This window comes from Carassius auratus, chromosome 25 (assembly GCF_003368295.1).
Source record: "Carassius auratus strain Wakin chromosome 25, ASM336829v1, whole genome shotgun sequence".
NCBI classification, from domain to species: domain Eukaryota; kingdom Metazoa; phylum Chordata; class Actinopteri; order Cypriniformes; family Cyprinidae; genus Carassius; species Carassius auratus.
In genome coordinates this window covers 3,728,657-3,746,464 of record NC_039267.1, presented here as the reverse complement: position 1 = coordinate 3,746,464, position 17,808 = coordinate 3,728,657, and the positions used below count along the sequence as shown (strand labels likewise).

At 35.7% G+C, this 17,808-nt stretch overlaps 1 protein-coding gene across 2 annotated transcripts; it reads right to left on the bottom strand.

The window, feature by feature from the left end:
* On the bottom strand, positions 1-7,016 carry avpr1aa (arginine vasopressin receptor 1Aa). 2 transcript variants are annotated; one of them, XM_026202095.1, is made up of 3 exons: positions 5,737-7,016; positions 3,107-3,428; positions 1-1,942 (listed from the first exon to the last, which is right to left on the bottom strand). In XM_026202095.1, the coding sequence occupies exons 1-2, from the start codon at positions 6,605-6,607 to the stop codon at positions 3,136-3,138; spliced, it is 1,164 nt and encodes a 387-aa protein (XP_026057880.1). In that variant the 5' UTR covers positions 6,608-7,016; the 3' UTR covers positions 1-1,942; positions 3,107-3,135. The 2 variants fall into 2 exon arrangements, with proteins under 2 accessions (XP_026057880.1, XP_026057878.1); XM_026202093.1 differs by lacking the exon at positions 1-1,942 and having other exon boundaries at positions 2,628-3,428; positions 5,737-7,015.
* Between the last annotated feature and the right edge of the window lie 10,792 nt (positions 7,017-17,808).

Genomic DNA, 17,808 nt, shown 5'->3' with positions numbered 1-17,808 from the left:
GGAAACCAGTTTAAACCAGTTAAGAGCAGCAAACCTGATTGTTTTAGGCTGTTGTTGTATTTTTCAGCTGGGAGGATTTCATGGAAGCGATCACAAAAGCACAATGTGTTTTGGGGTTTTTACATCACATGTCTCCAACACCCTCACATCTCTCAGAAACACAACAACTTAGATCATTTACATGGAGCACGATCCGGCATAATTTGTTCCGTTGGTGATGTGAGAAACTTTGGAGGCTGTAAGTCTCTCTCTCTCTCTCTCACACACACACACACACACACACACGCACACACACACACACACACAGACACACACACACACGTATGCAAACAGCAGCTGTTTGGCCTCTGCTCACAGACTGGAGAGGAGAAGGTTAGTTAATGCAGGAGAGGACGTGTGTCCTCAAACAGGAAACAAACAGGAAACTCTCAAGCTATTATGGGATGTTTGGAAAGATCCTACTAGGCAATTTGCATTGTGCAACTTGTGATGAAGTGCAGAGAAGAAACAAGAATTAGTCCGCTTTTTTGCTTTTTTTTTAGTGCTGCTAATGGAACACACTCGATCTTTCACTAAACTACCAATTCCCTCAGTTAGACAGCTGGTTAGTGACTCTCCCAATGATTTTCAGTCAGGCTACTTGGAAAGTTGTTCCAAACGATATTAAAAAGCTAATAACAAATTCAATGCGCAGTTGTTTATGTGGTATGAAGTTGCATTTAAACAGCAGACAGTGCTAGAAACGGCTCGGTTGCTAAAAACACTTTTGTTAACACAGATGCAGAACTAATATTTCATGAAGGTTTGATTTATTGGATTTGGTACACAAGTACACCGAGACATTTGTGAGAGGTGCAACACATATAAAGTTGGCAGTTAACCATGCTGAGTTTGGAAGCCCAGTTGAGACTTTTTATGTCAAAATTTGGACTTAAAAAAATAAAAATAAAAAAAAAACTTTGCAAATATAAACTGATATGAACACACCATTATCTTTGTAATTTTTTTATTCCATTGTGGAAACATGGAATAAAAAGGTCTTCAACTTAAGATATAAGTTGAACTCTGAATTGAGAGAAAAAGAGTCACAACTGTGAGATATTCAGTCAGAATTCCAGGATATAAACTTGTGAGGAAAAGGTGTGGAATTGTGAGATATTAAACTCAGAATTCTGAGGAATAAAGTCATAATTGTGGAAAAACTAATTTAGAATTCTGAGGAAAAAATTTGAATTTCAAGATTTAAATACAGAATTCTGAGACAAAAGTCAGAACTGGGAGATACAAATGCAGAATTACGAGAAAAAAATAATAATTATGAGTTTATATCTCACAATTCTCAAAACTGTGAGAACAAAAGTGTGAACTGTGAGATAAAAAGTCACATTTTTTTGTTTTTATTCCATGCAGAAACAGGCTTCCATTGCTTAGCATATCATTAAAAAAAAAAAAAAACCTAAACATATACAAACAAATATAGACCATCTGTCACTATAAAGATATCCTGTTATTTGTCATTTATTTACAACTTTCATTTATACATAAACAGCATTAACTCTTAGCATTTCTCAGTATATGTTTATTAAAACTGTCCAAACCTGACAGATGACCAGTAAAGACATGCTTGGCCATGTGAAAACATTCATTTATAGAACGAAGCTCATGCCCAGTAATATTTCATAAGGCAGACTGTTTCCTATGTTTTATTTAGAGCAGCATTCATTTATTGTCTGGAAACTGATATATTTTGCTTCCAGCGATCAGCTCGCTCTCGGCTCGGTCCCGGGCAGCAGGTGTCTGGTTTACTTTGGCACGAGGGTCGCACACTCGGGGCCAAAATAAACCCAGCGCCGGGCTTAAGTAGACGCTTATCACAGGAAATGTCTCGCTGGACTCATTGTGCCACAGAGATTTACGGCATTTTCTATGTTCCCACTGTTTCCTTAATAGACACGAGACGAGAGATAGTAAAGCATGACGTGCACGGCGTGAATACATTTGTAATACAACATAACATCAAGTGCCTTCTGGAAAATGTTTCTACATAAAAAAATAAACTAACAAAAATATTCAAGACTTTTTTTAAAAAAAAGTACACTACTGGTTTTTTTAAGTATGTTTCTTTTGCAAAATTTTTTTTTTTTACAAATGTGAAACATTATTACTATTTTAAATAATATTCTCTATTTGAATATATATTGAAATGTATTTTATTTCCGTGATGCACAGCTGTATTTCCAGCATCATTCCTCCAGTCTTCAGTGTCACATGATCTTCACAAATCATTCTTAATGTGAAGATTTGATGCAATTATTTGAAATAGACATGTTTTGTCACATAAATGTTTTTACAGTCACTTTTGATCAATTAAATTCACCCTTGCTGAATAAAAGCATTCATTTTGGCTAAAAATGCCAGTATATCACGCTTTCCACAAAGATCAGAAATGTTTCTGAGCAGTAAATCATCATATTTTCATGATTTCTGAAGTCAAGTGACACTGAAGACTGGAGTAATGATGCTGAAAATACAGCTGCAGATCAGAGAAATTAATTACATTTCACAAAACATTCACATAGAAAAATGTTATTTTAAATTGAAATAATGTTTTACAATTTTACTGCTTTAACTGGATTTTTTTTATCAAATAAATGCAGCTTTGATGAGCATTTAGATTTTTTTGTTCAAAAATATTACATATTATTCCTAATGTTTGGCCTATGTCCTTATAACTTTTATTAACGCAATTGTATTTTAAAAATCTGTTCTTCAGCAAGAAGACTGAATCTCCGACAGCAATGAAACCATGAAAAGCAGATTCAAACTGAAGTAGCGACGAGCTCCAAAGTCCCAAAAGAGATCTGAACAATGTCTCAAACTGTGCTCAGATCTCCATATGAACTCAATCATTTCTCATCCAATGATCATTTCACAGCTCCAGACTCTTACTGGATGATTACAACTACCTTTTTACTTTTAAGATGCTTCAATGAAGCAGAATGAACTCCCTTGAATCTCCTGAGCAGTAATAGTGTGTCTTATCTCATCTGGAGCTCACTCGGCGTCCGAAGCCCGGGGTTTTAAAACCCTGCTGTGAGAGTCTCACCAAAGTCAGATTCCCGGGGGCCGGCTGCGTCACGTCTCGGCCGGGGCCGCCCTGCTGGTTTTGGGTGAATGCTCGAACTCTTTCCAGGTGCCCGAGCTACACGTGGGGCTGCAGTTGGCGATCTTGGTGAGCAGCGTGGTTCTCCGTAGGCTGCTGTCCGAATCCTCCTTCCGGAAGCTCTGCTGGATCTTGTGGCTGCAGGGGAAGCAGTGAGCGAAATCCTGCAGGAGGTGTCCGCTGAAAACCATGTAGATCCACGGGTTACAGCAGCTGTTCAGACTGGCCAGCAGCGCAGACAGAGTGACGGCCGTGTTCTCCGAATCTACACACAGAAACAATAACTGTAAATGCTTGAAATGAAGATACCCTCCAATAAATATTCTCTCCACGACACAGTTCCTATGTCTCACTGTTGTCTGTTTACTGTAGCCCGGCAACAACGATAAACACAGACTGTTTATCAACAGCTTAGAACATTCATCATCCAATCAGAACCTACAGCCACTGTATCAGCCAATCAGCATCCAGCACCACATGTTTAGAGTTTATAGTAAACGGTAAAATTATATATTTTATAAATATAGAATAACTTTTATAAGATGTTTATAAAATGTGTTATATTATATGGTAAAGGTTCTCCAAACAAGCTTTTCAGACTTATTAATGCATGTAAAAGTATCTATCTATCTATCTATCTATCTATCTATCTATCTATCTATCTATCTATCTATCTAAATAAGCATAAGAAACATCCACTTTATTTTAGTTGGGTTTTAATCATTTTTATGTATTTTTATTCAGGTGTTATTCATGCCTATTGTGTTGCAAGATATTAGTGAAAATTACTATTTAATATAATTTCCTATTTATATATAATGAACTAATACATCTTTCTTTATTTATTTCTTTTTAGATTGCCAAACAAACAGTGGAATGTAACATTTTACCAACAGCTTAGAACATGCGTCATCCAATCAGAACCTAGAGTCACTGCAGCAGCCAATCAGCATCCAGAACCAGAACTATAATAATGTAACTATGTAATAATAATTATATCACTGTATCCAGATTTATTGATACAGATAAAATAATCCATATATAATATAGACTCAAAAGTTTTAAAATAACAATGTTTTCTTCTCATTTTTTTGTAATTTGTAACCAGTTATTATGCATGCTGTTTTGCCAGATATTAGCATGAATAAATGAAAAAAAAAACAATTCTAGTGTGCCAAGCATCATATCGATAAGCAAAAACACTCAGTATTTCACAATATTTGTCTTGAATCTACAGTCACTGTATCAGCCAATCGTTATCCAGGTACAAAACAATATGATTTATAAAAACATATAAAATTATCAGTACACATTTAAATCTATAATTTTTTATTCAGAATTGTATTTGTATAATAAATATGGAACACCAGTCATTCTGAACTGTGTTAATCCTTCTGTGTTGTCAGATATCAGCATAAAATAATATATGACAAAACTAATCAATATGTTTTGATTAAAGTAACTTGTAACCATGTGAAAATGGTGTGAAATTGGCTTAACTAGACATCCCATAAGCTCATGTGGAATTTCAATGTCAGATTTACACATCGGAAATCTGCAGCGGTTCTGTTTAGACACACTATTCTGGTCTCATGATTTCATTTCTCAAATGATCTTTATAAGCATATCAGAGAGACTATATTTAACACGTTAGCACTTCTTTCCATTAGCAGCCATTTACTGTGTTTTAAATTTAAACAAAGCTTTTGAAAACATCCAATAAACATCCTGGTAACATATAAACCCCTTTCATTATACATACAATACAATCAAGTATTTGCACATTTAATAGCAATTCAGTATAAAAATAAATGCATTGGGGAAAACTGATTTTTTTTTTAAATGTTGTAACCACATTGATGCCCCAAGATTACAATCCAGGTTACACAAATGTAAGTACGTTTGGGGTCAGATCAGGTGGAAATTAAAAACTTGCGCATTTTCACTTTGCACAGTGTGCAATCTAACATTAATACATCAATGCAAATATGAAATATGAATGAAATGCATGACATTTCAAATCTTAAACTGTGCTAGCTAACATATTTAATGATATTTAAGTTATAGAATGTTGTTTATTATATGTTGAACGCTTATTTAGATATGCTTGAAATGGATTAGTAAAAATGTCACTGTTTGAATTTATCTTAATCTCTTGAGCATTACACAACATACTTTTATATTTAGACTATATCAAAGTATGGCTTACCTTATCTTAATATGCATGAAATATATGAAAAGATTAGATTACATTTTTAACTCTTTGAATATGCATTAGACTGTTAATCATTATGCAAACATAATTTATGTTAATGCTAGTCTAATCAAAATGCAATTTACTATATGGTTTTCAAAGAGATGAAACGCAGGGTGCACATTTTATGAAATATATGAAAAAAAGTGTAATGCACAATTATATGTTAAGGATTATATATCATAATATAATGTTTGTAGATTATATATACAATTTTATTTAAAAGATAAGGCTATTTAAAGGGTGTAACCTTGGACATTTAACACCTGAATCATAATTTCATGGCATGCACGCGAATCTTTCCCTCATTTTCACTCACCATCCCAGCTGAAGTTCTTGTCCCACACCGACCACATCTGCACGGTGAAAAACGGCGCCCAGCAGATGATATACGCGAGGACGATGACGAAGGTCATCTTGACGGTGCGTAGCTTCGCTCTGGAGATTGTGGTGACGCTGCTCACCGAGCTCTTCCCGATCAGCCCGTTCTTGTGCGCGCCGTCCGCCGGCGTCTTCTTGGTCTTATATCTGATGTTCATCCTGATGCTGTGGCATATGAATCCGTAGCTGGTCATTAATATGATGACCGGGATGAGGAAGATCCCCGCTGTGATCCAGGTGATGTACGCGCGGACTCCCCAGGGCTGGATGAAGTGACCCCAGCAGTCGTACACCTCAGAGCCGTTCTGGATCTCACTGAGGGAGAAGATGAAGTACTGAGGGGTGCTGAGGAGCAGACTGCTGATCCACGTGCCCGCGATCATGATGTGGGACCTCCGGGTGGACTGCTGGAGGGTCTTCAGAGGGTGGCAGATGGCGATGTAGCGGTCTAGAGTCATCATGACCATCATGTAAGTGGACGCGAACATGCCCATCACCTGCAGGTGCTTGACGATCCTGCACAGAAAGTCCGGGCCGTAGAAACGGAAGGTTATTTCCCAGCACAGCTGCGGGAGGACCTGGAAGAACGCGACCACCAGGTCTGCCAGGCTCAGGTGTTTGATGAACAGATGCATGCGGGAGGGTTTCTTCTTGGTGTTGTGGATGGCCACCAGCACGCTGCAGTTCCCGATCACGGCGACCGCGAAGGTGACGCTCAGCACCGCGATCTCGATTTTCGCGACTTCTTCGTCGCGTCCGAACGGGTCGGTGGAGTTTACCGGGTGCGATGCGTTGCTCAGGTGTCCCATTTTAAGATTCGTCACGAATAACAACAGTACCACGCGTTAAAACGCGGGCGAACGACGTGCGTAAATGGAAACGCCGGTGTCCCGTTGCGCGATGCTCTGCTAAGCTGCAGATTAAACCTGGTGGTTAAATATCTGTGTTAGACACCAAATGGTTGGAGATTTAAAGCCCACAAGGGTTGAATTATAAACTATAAATTTATAAATCTCCATTTGCTCTTGACCCAGACTTATTCAAGGAGATAACAGAGTTGCTTTGGCTTAAAGCGTCTCGAAACAAGAAGATCTAATGCCTGTGCACCCCAGATCTCCAAATGTCTCTCCTCGTCTGTCTGTGGCTCTCCTCAAAGCCTTTTAAACCCGCCTCAGATTTCAGTCATGACGCGTAGCGCGCGCAGAGCCAAGCCCACCGGTGTCCAGCCGCTCAGTTCAGTCCTGGAGTACACACAGACAGCCCCCCACCACCACCACCGGACCCTAGTGGGAACACCCCCCCTAATGTCTGCTTTATGTGAAGACCAGCCTTGACACATTCCTCTATAGTGCAAAACCATAAATATTCTCACACTATATAACGGCAGTCATTTCCGGGCTGATTTTTTATATTTTTTAGATACATTAAAATTAGGCCTAAACAATATGAGTCAATATAATATAAAGTATATATTATATTATTTAAACTGTCAACTACATGTCCCGGTTATCTTCCACCTTAAAATTATATTACATTATATATACAGTATATATATATATATATATATATATATATATATATATATATATATATATATATATATATATATATATATATATATATATATATATATATATATATGCATTCATTTATTATAAAAATAATGTTCTTTAGACACAAAAGTTTTAAGTAGTTCATTGTTATGTAAAAAAACAAAAAAAACAAAAAAAAACAATGATAAATTATTTAAATAATACAAATAATACAATACCAACATAATTTAAAATTTTGGTAACACTTTTCTATGCAGCCCATATTCACAATACATTATAAGGGTATTATTAAGGCAGTATAATGAATTCGTTATGCATCAGAAGAAAAAAAAAACACCTTATAATATGTTGTATCATCTCATGAATATTCATAAGAATAAGAAGTCTCATATTTTGCCATTTTTCTTATGCAGCGTGCTTAAAGCAGTAACCTTTATATAATATAATAATAATAATATTAATAATAATAATACCATTTTTGTCTCTCAAACAGCCATAAGATCAGATATCAGATCAGATGAATGTGTAATATAACACACTTGCTTTGACCTATTTCTTTATTTTGATGGCACCCTTTAGACAGCTGTTGATAAGTAACTCTGCAACTACATATCAACCGGCGGTTATTGGAGTATTATTATGTCTGCTACTGTAAATATATGCTGTAAATATAAATATATATAAATATAAGTCTTTGGTTATTTTAATTGTGATGATTTTGGCTCACATAAAAAAAAAAAAAAAAAAAAAAAAAAAAAAAAACACCAATTCAGGATCTCAACAAATTAGAATACTTTAAAGCCAATTAAAAAAAAAAAACAAAAAACAAATGTTTAGTGAATTGTTGTCCTTCTGGAAAGTATGTTGATTTACTGTACATGTACAGTATTGTTCAAAATAATAGCAGTACAATGTGACTAACCAGAATAATCAAGGTTTTTAGTATATTTTTTATTGCTACGTGGCAAACAAGTTACCAGTAGGTTCAGTAGATTCTCAGAAAACAAATGAGACCCAGCATTCATGATATGCACGCTCTTAAGGCTGTGCAATTGGGCAATTAGTTGAAAGGGGTGTGTTCAAAAAAATAGCAGTGTCTACCTTTGACTGTACAAACTCAAAACTATTTTGTACAAACATTTTTTTTTTTTCTGGGATTTAGCAATCCTGTGAATCACTAAACTAATATTTAGTTGTATGACCACAGTTTTTTAAAACTGCTTGACATCTGTGTGGCATGGAGTCAACCAACTTGTGGCACCTCTCAGCTGTTATTCCACTCCATGATTCTTTAACAACATTCCACAATTCATTCACATTTCTTGGTTTTGCTTCAGAAACAGCATTTTTGATATCACCCCACAAGTTCTCAATTGGATTAAGGTCTGGAGATTGGGCTGGCCACTCCATAACATTAATTTTGTTGGTTTGGAACCAAGACTTTGCCCGTTTACTAGTGTGTTTTGGGTCATTGTCTTGTTGAAACAACCATTTCAAGGGCATGTCCTCTTCAGCATAGGGCAACATGACCTATTCAAGTATTTTAACATATGCAAACTGATCCATGATCCCTGGTATGCGATAAATAGGCCCAACACCATAGTAGGAGAAACATGCCCATATCATGATGCTTGCACCTCCATGCTTCACTGTCTTCACTGTGTACTGTGGCTTGAATTCAGAGTTTGGGGGTCGTCTCACAAACTGCCTGTGGCCCTTGGACCCAAAAAGAACAATTTTACTCTCATCAGTCCACAAAATGTTCCTCCATTTCTCTTTAGGCCAGTTGATGTGTTCTTTGGCAAATTGTAACCTCTTCTGCACATGCCTTTTTTTTAACAGAGGGACTTTGCGGGGGATTCTTGAAAATAGATTAGCTTCACACAGACGTCTTCTAACTGTCACAGTACTTACAGGTAACTCCAGACTGTCTTTGATCATCCTGGAGGTGATCATTGGCTGAGCCTTTGCCATTCTGGTTATTCTTCTATCCATTTTGATGGTTGTCTTCCGTTTTCTTCCACGTCTCTCTGGTTTTGCTCTCCATTTTAAGGCATTGGAGATCATTTTAGCTGAACAGCTTATCATTTTTTGCACCTCTTTATAGGTTTTCCCCTCTCTAATCAACTTTTTAATCAAAGTACGCTGTTCTTCTGAACAATGTCTTGAACGACCCATTTTCCTCAGCTTTCAAATGCATGTTCAACAAGTGTTGGCTTCATCCTTAAATAGGGGCCACCTGATTCACACCTGTTTCTTCACAAAATTGATGACCTCAGTGATTGAATGCCACACTGCTATTTTTTTGAACACACCCCTTTCAACTAATTCAACTAATTGCCCAATTGCACAGCCTTAAGAGCGTGCATATCATGAATGCTGGGTCTTGTTTGTTTTCTGACAATCTACTGAACCTACTGGTAACTTGTTTGCCACGTAGCAATAAAAAAATATACGAAAAACCTTGATTATTCTGGTTAGTCACATTGTACTGCTATTATTTTGAACAATACTGTACTCAATACTTGGTAAGGGCTTCTTTTGCTTTAATTACTGTCTCAGTTCGGTGTGTCATGGAGGTGATCAGTTTGTGGCACTGCTGAGGTGGTCTGAAGCCCAGGTTTCTTTGACAGTGGCCTTCAGCTCATCTGCATTGTTTGGTCTCTTGTTTCTCATCTTCTTCTTGACAATAGCCCATAGATTCTCCATGGGGTTCAGGTCTGGTGAGTTTCTGGCCAGTCAAGCACACCAACACCATGGTCATTTATCCAACTTTTGGTGCTTTTGTCAGTGTGGACAGGTGCCAAATCCTGCTTGAAAATGAAATCAGCATCTTCATAAACCTGGTCAGCAGAAAGAAGCATGAAGTGAATTAAAAGCACCAACGACTCAAACTACTTCAGTCTGTGTGCACTGAATTGATTTAATACACAAGTTTCACAATTTGAGTTGAATTACTGAAATAAATCAACTTTTCCACGACATTCTAATTCATTGAGATGCACCAAAGTGTTACCAAAATGTTTAATATTTTGTTCGACAACAGCTGCAAAAGAATTGTAAACAGAATAAAACTTCCCACACCATTTGAACTTTAAGACCTTTCCAGTCTTATGCAATGACTAGATCAGCATTTAAAAAAAAAAATCAACTTATTTTAAATGAAGAAGGATTCGTTTATGAATCATTAAGACCAATTTGTGAATCATTTGAACAATTCATTTAAAATATCCAGCTCAAGAGAACGACTTGCTCAAATCACACATCATAATGACTTGAGGAAGTCTTACTGAACAAAAGAGCAATATCCAGCCAATTAAATAGTTTAGGGCTGAGCATAACAAAAGAAATTGTGGGAATCCTGTTTTAAATATTGTTGGAAAGAGCCGTCACAGTCTCAGACGAAGACCAAACAAAATGTTCCAGAAGAGTGAAAACAGGATTTCTGATTTCTGATTCTGAAAACAGAATTTGACAAAAGGATCTAACGAGAAAAACCTCTAAGCATAAAATTAAGGATTATTTGTTATTAGCGTCCCCCTCAGTTTCGGTTTGAGTTTATTTCATCTGAACTGAAGGCAAAATGAAAAATCATTCAAAATAAATCAAGGTATGATGTAAAGGAGCTAAATTGCATGAATAGATTTGAGATTTGTTCATTGTCTGAAGAACTGTGAGTGGTAAAAGCCTGTGCTAAATGCGTCACTGGACAACGCACTGAAGTCATTCGTGATCTGGTAGGTTCCTGCATTTACTTTATGGATCATTTGCTGACTCTCACTGTCTCACTTTATTCAGCTAATGGCACTGGATGTGCAGATTTAGCTTCAGAACACATTTCACTTTGGACGAGTGACTCAACACAGGAGCAGAATGTTAAAAATGTCCTTTAAGAATTAACATGATTTCAGGATGCATGATCTTTGACATTAAAAGGGATGTTTAAAATGTTCTCACCTTCAGGCCATACAAGAGGTGAGTTTGTGTCTTCATCAGATTTGGAGAAGTATAGTATTCCGTCACTTACTCACCAATGGGAGTGAATGGGTGCCGTCAGAATGAGAGTCCAAACAACTGATAAAAACATCACATGATCCACCAGAAATCCACAGCACTCCAGTCCATCTTGTGAAGCCAAAAGCTGCGTCTTTATAAAAAATCAAATTCATTACTTTTACATTTAAAACATAGTTTCTGGCCAAAATAGGAGCCCATAATCAATAATACCATTTCCTTCAGAGAATAAGTCTATCACCTGTTCAAAATACCACCATACTGTATATTTAGAGCTGTTTTGTCTTATAAATGCTTGATCAGAGCATATTTCTCTCCTGATTCAGATAAGATGACTTTATGGATTTGTATTTTACCTGGCGTTAAAAACACCTTAATGATGGCTGTGTTTCTTACAAACATGCAGCTTTTCTCTTCTAAATGTGTTAATTGATGGACTGGAATGATGTGGATTACTGTGATGTTTTTATCAGCTGTTTGGACTCTCTTTCTGACGGCACCCATTCACTTCCATTGGTGAGCAAGTGCTACATTTCTCCAAATCTGATGAAGAAACAAACACATCTACATCTTGGATGGCCCAAAGGTGAGAACATTTTCAGAAACCTGTTGCTTCAACAACAGAAACATACAGTGTAGGAAATATTTTCACTTCTGTTATGTTTACAATCCTCCACATTTTGCTGTCCTCCTCACTGTATAGCTGCATTACCAGTATATTATCTGCATCAGTTTTGTTTTTATGCTGTCCATGAAGCAGTTATGAAGATATCAGTAGCTGAAGCATTTAAAAAACCCTTTCTGGCAGTCCTTGTTGAATATACAGCTAGTCACTGGCCATTAAAATGTATAGTATCATACACGACTGAGATGCAGTAATGGAACTAAGTGACTAACGTCATTATACTTTATTTTTTCCATAAGGTTTGTCACCCATTAATCCCTTTCTACCTCTTCATTCGTCTTTTTTTAGAGATAAGGAGGGATACGCGTATAAAAGCCTATTAATACCCTTCTCATCCTGTGTGCCAGTCTTCTTCAAATATTTGCCTCACTTTGTCTGTTTTTGTCTTCTGTTCGTTTTGGGTGCATTATGCTCACCATCTCTCTGCCAGCTGAATGCTTCCTCTATCTGTCCTTTTAACCCTTTGTAGCAAAATTAAAATCACTAAGAAAAATGTGCAAGAAAAATATTACAAAAATAGCTCACACAGAAAATATGAATTGCCATTAATTACTTGAAACATGGATCTTCATGCAGATCTTCAGTTCAGAGGGATCACATCTGATCAGAAAACATTCAAGTAGCCTATTGTAATATGAAAAAAACAATATATATAATTATTTAAATAATGCATGCAACGTATTACAAAAATAATACATTGATATATAATTTAAAAATACATGCACTATAATGCAAAACTAATTATATTATTTAAATATCACAACTTAAACATCTATCTAGAAAATATGCATTTATTTCTTTCTGCAAAATACAGTTATTACTTCTTTTAAATTACATTTACTTATGAGATTTGCCCTCAAATAAATATCAAACTCAAAGAAAAATCCGTTTCTGAGATTTGCCCTTTTTATGTTAAAAAGAGTCCAAAACTTTCCCGTAGACACTTTATTCCCAGAAAGAGCGCATCCTGCGGTTCCAGTCTGGACAATGGGAAGTGTGTGTGGGAGCCGGAGATATCAGTTCCTGATGTTTGACTGCAGGACGACCCCGCATGAGTTCTAGCTTTTCATGGGGTTATTTTAAATTATATTAATGGTGTTTGCTCAGTCAAGAATGATTATTACTATTACTCCTCCTTAGGTTTCTGTATGAAGCATCAGTGTGGCGTCCTGAACCGTTTGTGCACATGAATTATTCCTCAAATCATGTATCTTTTAAGGAGATAGTACAGTTAAGCACTGGTCTAGGAAACACTCATAGCGCTCTAGTAAAAATGCCCTGACAACAGCCTGAAAACTGAGGTTATATTCATATTTATTGCAGACTGCAGTGTTGAGCCTATTTTAGCTGAATTTTCTGACTTTTATTCTATTTCATTATTTTTTTTACTTACATACAGACATGAACATGGTCAGGTTGCACATGCGTCTCTTATTATTTAGTTTTTCAGTTGCTTGTATTAACAACTTTCCATTATGTTTCTCTTTTACAATCCTCTCAGACTTTCCTTAATTTTCCTAATTATCCTCTTCTATAAAATTTTTTTACTCTGCAGCATCCAGCTTGTGTTTGACTTTAATGCAGCTCATAACTAAATAAAACAGGCTGCGTGACTCTAAAGAATCACTACTAATCACTACTAAGACGTTTGGCATGCAGATGCAAATGATTTCTACGTTTATAAAATAAACAACTAAATCAAATAAATCCGTATAACGATCTCTCTGACTCTTATTGCTCATGGCTAATGTTTGACCCTGCATGTGCCAGTGCTGGCACGTGTGTCTGAGCCTGTTGAATTGCACTCTAGAGGCTTGTCCTAATATGTTTTACTTACGTAATGAGAACGAGAGAGTTTGTGCAATACAGTGTTCCAGAATTCGTCACGGCTATTTGTCACAAACCACTTACACTTGCAAAGAAAGCCTCTGTACTGCTAGCATGGATGCAATCCCATGTGATGCGAGAAAAAACATATTTCTGAACATATAAAACATATTTGATGTTGGTGTCACAGTATAGTTTGAGAAAAGAAAACCCAGAACACTCCAGCAACAACATATCCCATATATAACCATCTAGAACACACTACACTTCAAAAAATGCTTTTCATAAAAAAAAAGTGTGTTGTTTACAGCCAAAATATAAAAAAATTCTTAAATCAAGAAGTAAAATTTTTATTTTTTTAAAAAAAAACAATAACAACAAAACAAGTCCAAATTAAGTGAGTTTTTGCTTGAAACAAGCAAAATAATAAATACAAAATATTATTAAGTCACTTAATTTTTACTTTTTTTTTAAACAAGACAAAAATTTTTACTTGCCTATAAAATCCTTTTTGATTGAAGAATTGTTAGATATTTTGGTGTGAAACTAGACAAAACATCTAAGTAAGAAAAGCAGTGACACTGCATAGCAATGCACCAAGAAAAACACACAGAGACCTGAAGTCAGCCCTCAACACTGTTTGCAACTCAACTGACATCCATGTTTTGACACGCCGAGCTGAAAAGGATATTAAAGAAGCAGCATGTGGAGCGGGACATTACATACAACTGGAAAAATCTCAGCTTGTTCTGAGTTTTGTTTTCATTAATTCACACCGTAAATGAATCTTATTTGTCCTTAGTCTTTCCTGTGGGAACGCATGTTGGAAAAACTGAAAGTCTGAAGGGAAGCTAAGGCTGAAGAAACACTGTAGACCCTCAGCCGCCACGTATGTTTCGGCTAAGTTCAAGAGTTGGCAGCTGAAAACTTGTTTTTATAATGTCGAGATCCAGAAAGTCTAATAAAAAACTAATCACAAAAATCCAAATCAGATGGTCAGAAGTTTACCTCGGAGAGGGATCGTGAAATCAACGGGACTCAATTATCATGTTATCTAATGAAGCGGTGTGAGAAACTGCTCCTGCAACACTGTAAACCTCTGGCCACTTTATTCTGAAATCTTATGCAAGAATCTATGACATGCTTTCATATGAAGTGTCTTTCATATTAGTCTGATGGGATTCGTTATTTTATTTTTTTTAACTCACTGTTTTTACCATCAGTGAGAGGTGCTGAAGAGCAAAAGAACAAACAAACAAATTAATTCATTAATTAATTAAAATATCTTTCTTATCTGAATGGAAAATTCTATGAAGAAAAATCTACACATTAAAATGGCTAACTAAACAAATGTCCACAAATCACAGACATCTCTTTCTGGATGGTGTAAGATTTCTTAGAGTACATCCAACTTGTTGATTTGGAAAATGAACTACTTTATTCCATTAATCACTGCAACTTGTGAATTAGCGAATTTAATAAGGTAATAAATTAAATTAAGAGATTTATTCAATTAAATAAGGTAAATAAGAAAATAAGGTATATTTACAATTCTGATATAAATTCTGAGATGTTATGTGAGAATTAATGACATGCTTTCATGTATGTTTCATACAAAAAAATCGTACAATTATTACAATAAATGGGGAGAGGCCCCAAAATGAAGCAGAGCAAAACAAAGCAAAAAAATAAAAAAAAATCTCAATCACAAACATGGAGATTTCTATAAGAAAAATATTACAATTAAAATTTTTAAATGAATATTTACACACAGACATTCTGATCTGTATGGTATAAGATTTCTAAAGCATTTTAACTTTTTTAATAATGAGGAAATTAACTAGAGTACTTTCATGAATAACTGTAAATGGCTTAAAACTGAAGGAGGAAAACCATGTAAGTGAGTAACATTCAAGATTCTTGACATTAACTGCATAACACAAGCACTTTGAGAGCTGAGAGACTCGATTAGATTATTCTTCACGTGTTATGGGAATCACTAATGAGCTCATCTCTGTTTCCAAGGTAAGAGTAACTTTCATAATTGGTCTATACATTTTGGGATTTATAGAGGTAATTCTATACACGGAATAAATATATATACGGTGAGAACGAATGGGAATTTCACCTTTATTGCCCTCTAATCATTAAACCTGGTTTGATGACCGTTTTATATTAAAATCAGAAATCAGATGTAGGCTTTTATGAGACCTGTGAGACACGCATATCGACCCATAAAACTCAGTTCAGAAATGGGTCTGTTACGTAAGTTTTATATATCTATTAAAGACGGGCTTCTTTTGTGATATACGCACAGCTTTGCAAACAAAGATGTAGATTTTATTATCTCTAACAGATACAGACCTTATATAACATGCATGCATATGAACGGTTATGTAACTCTGTGACTGACACCTGATATTTGAAAACCACATGTGGAAGTAATCCAGATGTACAGACATAAAACATTATGGGAAATGAGTTCAAAGCATTTTTTTAGTGATGGATAAATTTGCCCAAACTTGCTGATCGTTTGAATGGTACCAAGATCACTGAAGAATCAGTGCTGATTTGATCACTATCATATTCACATAGATACTATATATCATGGATGAAGCCCCTGTGCAAGACGGTGAAACAGTAAATAGCTTTCATTTCTTGAATAAAGCTTCTGAACTCTTAGATATTTATTCTTGAAATATATGGTGTATCAAACAGAGACTTGCTTTAAAATCCACCAAATATTAACTTAGAGCTGGGTAGATAACTAACAAATTGTAGTTTGTTTTTCCAAATAATATGACAAAAATTGCAGTTAGTAATGTAACAGAACATATCAGAAACAAAAATGCAAATGCCTGTGTTACTGTGATGCGTTACAAATGTTATTAACTTGTTACCATAAAATCAGTCTGAGTGATCATTTAAGATACTAAATGAGTAGTTAATACAATGCTGAAATGATGAGAAAATTATTTCTCAAATTTGAATTGACCCAGTGGTCAAATTATGTGTGGCCTCTCAGTTTTCTGTGCGATTATCGGTCTTTGTGAGAATATCCACAAAACTGGAAGACTTTCTGAGTGCGTGCAAGTGGTAAGCTATTCTAAAAAAGGAAACTTTTTAATATAGGCAGACATATTTTATTATCAAGAATTTATTATTTTAATTTATAGACACATTTTAAAGTGCCTGAATATAAAACGAACAAAGCAAGTGTTGCATTTTTGGCCATTTTTGCAATAGCTTTAATTCAGTGGATGTCAGGTTGATTTTAGTGGATGCATGAAGTCATTTGGCATTCCATTCAGCTTGGAACTAGTTCGGCGTAATTAGAATTTCCAATGTTCTACTTGGAAAAAGAACGTTATGCCAGTTGACATTGGACATGCAACTTGGAAATTGGCGTGGAAATCTAAAACTCTCTTTTAGGAATGATGTCACCTAAACATAACAAACCCAGAGAGATGAACACAGTCGATGATAAATAATCGCTTCTGAGCAAATTTATTTGTTTCTTTTGAGAGTCTGAAAATGGACTTGCTTTATGGATAGAAGTAGGCAATATCAGTGAATATCAGGCAATATCATTTTTGAAGGTAAACAGTGTAGAGTCACCAAACAGAACTGAAAAAAAAAAACACTTACCACATCTGCCATTGGTTGACTCACAGATGGCCCCGCCCCAAACTTATGCCATTGGTCAGATCAGCATAGACGTGTCAAGCTGTTGATGAATGTGATTGGCTTTATATTTTTCTAGGAAATCAAACTACAAATGTTGACCTGTATGTTCATAAACTAGAACAGGAAATTATTTTTAACCTTGTCCACAAACTTTTGTGCTGTAATGATTATGTTAATATAAACGTTTCAAGTTACAAAAAACGGACAGCCCTCATATACAGTACAGACCAAAGGTTTGGAAACA